The sequence below is a fragment of the Saccostrea echinata genome, unplaced genomic scaffold (assembly GCF_033153115.1).
Source record: "Saccostrea echinata isolate AGI-Se365-2 ecotype Australia unplaced genomic scaffold, CSIRO_AGI_Sech_v1 ptg000012l, whole genome shotgun sequence".
NCBI lineage: Eukaryota > Metazoa > Mollusca > Bivalvia > Ostreida > Ostreidae > Saccostrea > Saccostrea echinata.
The window spans coordinates 10176378-10185246 of NW_026889761.1; the positions used below are offsets into that span (position 1 = coordinate 10176378).

An 8869-nucleotide genomic window follows, 5' to 3' on the forward strand; every position below is an offset into this window, starting at 1 on the left:
TCACTCATCTGATTCACAGGAAGGTGTCGTAATCTTAATGTTTATGTTCAAACGGAAACTTTTTAATGACTGTTAGTCTCATTTTTCCAATTATGGAAGCACCTTCCTCTCATTAATAAATGTCAATGCAAAGCAGTTTGCAAAATTGACATGGAATGCTTTCTTAATGTTTTCTAGATATTGTAAAAATGAACTTTTACATATATGAAGGTTTCCTGGCAGTTTTGAAATATTTGGAATATTTTTCTTAGACCTAAAAAGACATACATATCTACTTTTTATGCGACCATTGCCTTAACTTGTCACCATATTATGAAAGTCGTGCAAACGATGATTCTATTCTAGTAAGCAGTTCTGTGATGAGGCATTATTCACACTTTCTACAAATTTTATTTTGCTGTATTTTGACACTGCAGGTAGGTTATCTTCTTTGTAGATTTCTATTTTCAGGTAAGTAACGTTGTATAAAACATTTTTCTGGAAAATGTATTTCAACTGCAGTGTCTATTTTTAACATATGGTTTCCCCAATTTATTTATAACTAATTATTAAATTATGAAAAAATGTGGATTTAAATAAAAAATGAATAACTTTTGTTTAAAAAGAAAATATTTAAAAAAAACAACAACAAAGAACATACCTACACGCACTCTTTGGAATTCCTAGCTTAATATGGGCAATGTCTGAATCAAAGAACATAGTGTTATACTGTTATAGACAGTAATATATACTGAAATATATTTTTAAAATTCAAATACCAAAATTAAAGTCCTGAGGATAGTAACTATGGAAAGCCAATTTAACATATATTCAAATATTTGAACCTATCTTCAACTAATTGTACCAATCTTCAAATCAATTGTACCTATCTTCAAATCAATTGTACCTATCTGTAAATGAATTAAAGATAGGTTTAATTCAATTATACATATCTTTAATTCATTTGAAAATAGGTACAAACGAATTGAAGATAGGTACAATTGATTTGAAGATAGGTACAAATGCCACGAATTAAAGATAGGTTAAATTGATTTAAAGATAATTGCAATTGAATTAAACCTATCTTTAATTATAAAGATACTACAATAACAACTACTCACCATAAATATGCTTTGTTCGGTTCCCTCCATGTTCCAAGTCACTGTTAGAGGGAGTTTTCTTTATTTTCTATAACACAAAATGAATTGAACCTAGGTATAATTGAATTGTACCTATCTTCAAATCCTTTGTGGATATGATTCAATTGTACAAATCTTCAAATCAATTGTACCTATCTTTAAATCAATTGTACCTATCTTCAAATGAATTAAAGATAGGTATAATTCAATTGAACCTATCTTTAATTGAGTTAAAGATAGGTGTAATTCCATTAAAGATAGGTGTAATTTATTAGAACCTAGTAGGTTTAATGATTTAGAGATAGGTATAATTATTTACACCTATCTTTAATTCAATTGTACCTATCTTCAATTGATTTGAAGATAGGTTCAAATATTTGAATATACATGTATGTTAATTTGGCGTTCCATAAGTAACTCTGGTGTTTTATATGGTAAGATATGATGCTTTTACATTATATGCCCGCGTGACGCAGTGGTTAGAGCGTTTGCTCGACAGTCGCGGAGTAAGGAGTTGATCCTTTCGAATCCACTGTGCGACGTGGAGACCGGTCATTCGAATGAGACCGTATAAACCGAGGTCCCGTGTCGAAGTAGGTGCTGGCACGAAAGAAATCCCTCTTTGCTCAAGGCCGTAAGTGCCGAGTATAGGTCTAAATTTGCAGCCCTCCGCCAGCAAGTGGCTTCTCAATATGGGACGTTTAACAACAAACAAACAAAAACCATTATATATTCTTCATTATAATGAGGTGCTTTTGCATAATGTGTCAGCGTGACTGTGGTTTTTTTAGTATGATCAGGTGTTTGTGGGGTTTCTTTTTATTTATGACAATTTTATATTTATATTGTATGGTGATTTTTCTTTATATGCTGTGCTTTTTTTCATTCTGATGAGGTGATCACTAGGAACCAGACATATGGTCAATTACTTTGAAAACTAGTTATTGATATTTTAGGATTACAGTTGCAATTGAATCACTTTCTTCAAAGCAATGTTAATTGATGTACCTACTATATTCGAAATGTTTGAACAACATTTTAATGTATATTTTTAATTATTTGCACTTATATACCGATGACACTGTATTGATAGCTGAATCTGTTCAACATTGATTGCTCTGAAAATATTGTAAAAATTTGAAATCAAATATTAACATTAAGAAAACAAAAATCTTGATAATAAATAAGGGAAAACAGAAAACTATGAATTCTTGTACGACGAAAAGATTATTGAAATCGTTAGTGAAATTAAATATCTGGGTATCATATTTATTTAGAAAAGCAAAAAAAAAAAAAAAAAAAAAAAAAAAAAGTAGAAGAATAGGCCCATGGGCCACATCGCTCACCTGAGCAATTTGGCTTAGGAAAAAGCAGAAATGATTTCAGCATGAAAAGTAAAAATATAAAATTGGGGGGGGGGGGACGAATTTGAATTTACACTACCTGAGGATGCTTCCATATTTCTTCGACTAATTATGGCTTTAATACATTTTTCAAGAAATTTTCCTATACGCTCGATCTTCTATTGCGGTCTTGCCCTACCCCCGGGGACATGATTAGAACACACTTGAATCCACACTACTTAAGGATGCTTCCGAATAAATATGACGTATTATGGCTTTAATATTCTTGAGAAGAAAATTGTTATTGATATATGCTTTATATTCCTTTGAATAACTTTGATCCCCTGTTATGGTCCTTCTCTACTCCTGGGGGTCATGATTTGAACTAATTTGAATCTACATTACTTGAGGACGCTTCCATATAAATATGATTCTTCATGGCTTTTGTTGCTCTTGATAAGATCTGAAAGTGTTTAGGAAAAAAGTGCGGAAAACCAAGTGGGACAGACAGACAGAGGGATAGACGGACAGACAGACGGACGGAGAGACGCAGAGGAAACCTATAGTCCCATTCGGTTTCACCGGTAGTGGACTAATAATCATTATTACAGTCAAACTCTGCTCGGAAATTCTCTAACTCGCTAGTTAACCATTAAACATAGAGATATGGAGGATAACCAATTGCTGGGCAATAACTCAAATAATTATTTCGTGTAAAAGTTTGTGGTTAAAGTGTGATATCAATTAATGTATTAATCTAAATTACATGTACGTATAACTAAGTGCTCCATTTTTGTACTTTATACTTCTACTGGGTGGTATTTTGATTGATATGTTTCATACAAATGTGTTAAGTCTTTGTTTTTCTGCTAATTTTGACTGCTATCCGATCAGTACAGAAGGCTCGGGGGGGGGGGGGGGGGGCTCGACAGGGGATGCCTTCTCCTCCTTGTCACCTGATCCCAGCTATGGTACTTCCGTGTTAATGTGGCACTAATATTATTCATTTTATATGGCGCACTTAAAACTGACTGTAATTCTAGTAGTTTTTATGCCCCCGGATCGAAAGATCCCGGGGGTATATTGTTTTTGTCCTGTCTGACTGTTTGTCTGTTTATCTGTTTGTCTGTTTATCTGTCTGTTTGTTGTCAATTTAACCTTGCCCATAACTTTGGATTGGTTGAAGCTATGACTTTCATATTTCACTTGTGTATTCCTTGTGATAAGACCTTTCTTTGGCTACCATCAAATTTGACCTTTTGACCTTGACCTTGACCTTGGAGTTTGATCCACTTTTGCAAAATTTTATGAGACTTTAACCTTGGCCATAACTTTTGAACAGTTGGTGCTTGGGATTTCAAACTTCACATGTGTATTTTTTGTGACAAGGCCTTCCTTTGGATGCCAACAACTTTGACCTTTTGACCTTGACCTTGGAGTTTGACCTACTTTTGAAAAACTTTAACCTTGGCCTTAACTTTTGAACAGTTGGTGCTTGGGGTTTCAAACTTCACATGTGTATTTCTTGTGACAAGACCTTCCTCTTTGACCCTTTGACCTTGACCTAGAAGTTTGACCTACTTTTGAAAAACTTTAACCTTCGCCATAACTTTTGAATGGTTGGTGCTAGGGCTTTCATACTTCACATATGTAATCCTTGTGACAAGACCCTCCTTTGGATACCAATAACTTTGACCTTGACCTTGACGTTTTACTTACTTTTAAAAAACCTTAACTTTCGCCATAACTTTTGAACAATTGCAGCTAGGGCTTTCAAATTTCACAGGTATATTCCTTGAGACAAGACCTGTCTTTGGGTACCAACATTTTTTTTTCTTTTGGTCTAGATTTTGACTTGCATTTGAGAAACTTTAACCTTCGCCATAAGCTGCCATACGGGGGCATCAGTGTTTCACAAACACATCTTGTTGATCAATGTATCTCTCTCTCCCTCTCTCTACGTATGTGTGTGCTCTCAATTTAAGGTCATCGCTATATCTATAAAATTGTTGTTAAATCCTTGTACAGCATGTGTGCCACAGTAATCAATATTAGGCCCCTTTTTGTTGTATATTAATGAACTTCCCTAACATGTATGTCATACAAACATTGATATGTCTGCTGATGATGCAATTCTGCATGTTTAACAAAATGTATGCTGATGGAGTACATATAGATCAAACGCTAAATTTTCATAACTAACCATGTAGACTCGGTCTGTAAATCTTTATCACATAAATTATTTACCTTGCGAAAAATCAAGAGATTTCTTCCTCTGAAAACTAGAAAACTGTTTTACAATGCCTTTATCCTGCCTTCTGTTAATTATTGTCTGACTATCTGGGGGTAATGCACCAGCTAGTTACTTGGAGAGAATCCATAAGCTCCAAAAGCTAGAATTATTCTTGATGCTGCCCCTGGTCTCCATCTAAGGCATTTTTTGAAAAATTAGGCTGGCTATCTGTTTTTGATTTAGTAACTTTTCACAAATGTATCTTGTTGTACAAAATATTCAACAATCAGAGCCCTGCTGACCTGCAAGATTTATTTATTTTTCAAACTTCTAATGCTTACACTTAACGTTCAGAATTTAAATTTGACCTTCGCCTGCCAAAACACCGAACAAATTTGTTTAAAAATTCTCTCCAATATTCTGGTGTTCATATTTGGAACAGTTTGTCGTTAGATATAAGATGTGCACCAACTCTATCAATCTTCAAACGAAATGTTGAAAAATATATCTTCATCAATATAATTTCATTACTCTGATTTATGATGGATTGATTGATTGTATGTTGTTTTACGTCCCATTCGAGAATTTTTCAGTCATATAGAGACGTCACCATATACCGGTGAAGGGCTTCAAATTTTGACCTTTACTCGGCACTCAGGGCCATTGAGCAGTGAGGGATCTTTATCGTGCCAACGCCTGTCGTGACACGGGGCCTCGGTTTTTTAAGGTGTCATCCGAAAGACCCGCAACTCTCACTTCAAAGTGCCGAGCGCATGGCGAAGGAACTGTTACTACCCATTTTTTATCGACTTTGTCAGTAGCGGCCGAGATTCAAACTCACAACCTCCCGATCACGGAGCGAGCGCTCTACCGACTGAGCTACCGTGAACGGTACTCTGGTTTATGTCTTTTGAACATGTATATGGTGTCAAATCTTACAAATGCGACATTTTGTTACTTTATATGTTACATAATATATTTCTTTATTTTTATTATTATTATCATCATCATCATCATCATGTGGCATTGTACATGTATTATAATTCAATTGCTAGTTGTTAATCTTTGCTACTTTGATGTAATATTTGTTGTAAGAAGAAGGCCCTGAGGAAGAATAGTGTCTCATAATAATAAGGCTACCTTCTCTAAATAAGTACTATTATTATAATTGTCTTACAGTGATGTGATTTCTGATAAAATATTAATGATTCTAAATGAATACATTATCCCTTTTCACATCTTTGACAATTACTAGTGTGTAAATGTAATTATTTATACAAATGTCTTATTTTATTTTATTCAGAACCTTTTCGTTTTATTTTTTTTTTTTTTATTTCATTTCTCAAATTCCATAGCAAGATAATCTAGTCTTCAAATGAATAGGTTATTTGGTAACTTGTATTTCACTATTTTGCAACTTAATTGTCTACATGAAAATTTAGTTACACATGCTATAGTTTTCTTTTACGATGTAAGGTTCAAGAGTTATTCGAAAAACCAAATTGATGTTATTATATCTATTTCATTATCTAGGAAATTCAACCAAAATGTTTACCAACAGAAGTTTCAATTACTTCGAAAACATGGTATCAGACAAAAACCATATGCACAAAGAGTTGTCCAGCGAGTCATTATGTATTCAAAGGAATGTGTAACGAAGATTGTCCATCATTTACATCTAAAACTGACAATGGATTTATAAAGTACTGCAATAATAGCGCTATCAATTACCTAGAATGTCCTGCTTTTATGTGTAATAAAAATTACCCCTACTGTTTTGAGGGAAATTGTCTTCCTTCTTGCCCGGAATACACAGTCGGTTTCAATCATTCGTGTTTAATGGAGTGTCCATATGAAGCACCATGACGGCGTATGCTTGCCGTGGTGTCTGTTATACCGGAGGGAAATCATGTTCCAGGAGTTGTCCAAAATCTCATCCGTTTGTTTTCCATTCCCCGAAAATTACACACTGTTTACACGAGTGCCCTGACTTCACAGCAATAAATCAAAATTCCTGTAATTTATCGTGCCCAATTGATTTTTCTTTACTTTTCAACAGAAGCTGTTTACAAAAATGTCCAGCTACGCACCCATTTATAGCTGTAAGGATTTCTTCATTCAATAAAATTTTCATTTGTACGGATAGATGTCCAGAGGAGATGGCATCGTACAGAAATGTTTGTATTTCTGTGTGTCCCAACGGTACATACCTTGATAATGGACGGTACAAAAAATGCCTTGAGAAGTGTGAAGACACGCGGCCGTTTATATACACAACAACAGCTCTGAGAAATTCTATTTATTATCAGCAGTGTCTCTCGAATTGTCCGTCTGGAAAATATCGGTATGCCTTACATGAAAAAAATGTATGTGTCAGTGAATGCCCAAAAGAATACTCCATATTTAACGGCACTTGTTTATCAAAATGCCCTTATTCCTATCCCTTGAAGAATTCTTTAGGCATAAACGGAAATAATAGATATGTATGTGTGAAACATTGCCCAAGAAATACATTTAAATATGACAAGAAGTGTTTTCGTCTTTGTCCAAGCAATTTAGTGCATTATTTGTCAAATTGCTCATCTAAATGTCTCGGTAGTTATCCCTTTTTGCTAAGGCACAACAGAACTTGCCTTTCCGAATGTCCCTTAAAATACCTATATAATGGTAGAATATGTGACGATAAATGTTCGGAGAATGTTTCTTATATAGAAAACAGGACCTGTACTGCACAATGTTCTAACAGGAGTATGTTATATAAGGAGTCAGTCATTGGCAAGGAATGCGTTAATTTGGACACCTGTCCAAATGAAACTATGCTACTGAAAGGGACAAGGGAATGCATAGATATTTGTCCAAAGGAAACCCATGTGGTGATAAATAACATATGCACAAAAATCAGTGAATGTTTAAATTCCTTCGTCTTTCAACCTACAAACCAAGGAAATTTATGCACTGAAAAATGTCCCCAAAATCTACTTAGCAATGGAAGACATTGTGTATCTCGGTGTCCTGGTAATAAAGTCATAATTGAAAAGAACTGTACAGATGAATGCACATATACTAAGCCTAGCAAATTCAAAAACGAAAGTATTGGTGGTATCTTTTGCATATCAGTGTGTCCAGATGGGTTTGTAAATTACAGGAACGAATGTATCGACAAAAATGAATGTATTTTCAATAAGCAGTCGTACGTTTTTAACAAGACTTGCTTCGAAAAGTGTCCAAAAAGAACAGTTCCAATTAACGAGGGCGACATGTACCACACATGTAAGGCAGTGGATATTGCTCAGGCTTATCAGAACGTAGTCACTCTTTTTGCGTACGCTGGGTTGTTTTCAGTCCTTTTCTACTTTGTATGCTGTTACAAAGGAAGCCTGTATCGTTTTAGAGCAAAGGCATGTTGTGAGGTAAAATATTTTAATAATTCAGAAATATTTCTTTAATTATTTATATATTTTATTCGTTTAAGCCAGAGATATCTGCCACGCGCAGGACCAATGGCATTAATCAGGTCATAAATATTTAGGTAAGACATATTTCTTTTAAAAAAAGAATTTCTCGAAATATAACCATTCATTATAAATATTGATTATATTGTAGCATTCGGCTACAGACACAAACAATCTAATAGAGGACACAGACATCAAGGCAACCATCAATGACAAGGAACAGTATGAAGAAGAAATTATCGAAGTCTAACTACAGTGAAAAATCCAGACAGTATATTCCTCCGTGTAGCACATTCATATATTGTAAACCAACTATTATTCGCGTCAATATTTATTCGCGAATCGTCAGTTTGAAATCAATCCACGACAATTAATTTTCGCGACTGAAGAAACCTTCATACAAATACAAAGCAAAATAAATGGTTCGCGGCGATTCGTGAGTTAGTAGGTCGCAAAACTCGCGGATATTTCTCGCGAGTGAATAAAAGTTGGTTAACAGTATCCGAGTTTATTCATTTAAATACCCAGAAAGTAAAGGTAGTTAAAGAAAAAAAAAAGAAATAATCATAAGATATATATCTTTTATAGAATTTCACAATAATAGTAAAATGTATTGAAATAAACATTTTAGAAGTATTACATGTATATGTAATATCTCTCTTGTAGTATGAAATCAATTGTGTCATACCTTTGCAATTTGTTACAAAGTTTTGGAGAATTGTA

General features: G+C 34.1%; 1 protein-coding gene across 2 annotated transcripts in view; it reads left to right on the forward strand.

Moving 5' to 3' along the window:
* Nucleotides 1-8667, forward strand: part of LOC133185325 (balbiani ring protein 3-like) — a 28843-nt gene extending 20176 nt beyond the window's left edge. The window contains exons 1-3 of one of the 2 annotated variants that reach the window (XM_061320460.1): nt 337-416; nt 6228-8104; nt 8298-8667. In XM_061320460.1, coding sequence (XP_061176444.1) covers nt 6557-8104; nt 8298-8396 — 1647 coding nt within the window. In that variant the 5' untranslated portion in view covers nt 337-416; nt 6228-6556 and the 3' untranslated portion in view covers nt 8397-8667. Of the gene's footprint in view, nt 1-336; nt 417-6227; nt 8105-8297 lie in introns of those variants that run through there. The other variant, XM_061320461.1, reaches the window with a different exon arrangement.
* Nucleotides 8668-8869: the final 202 nt, after the last annotated feature.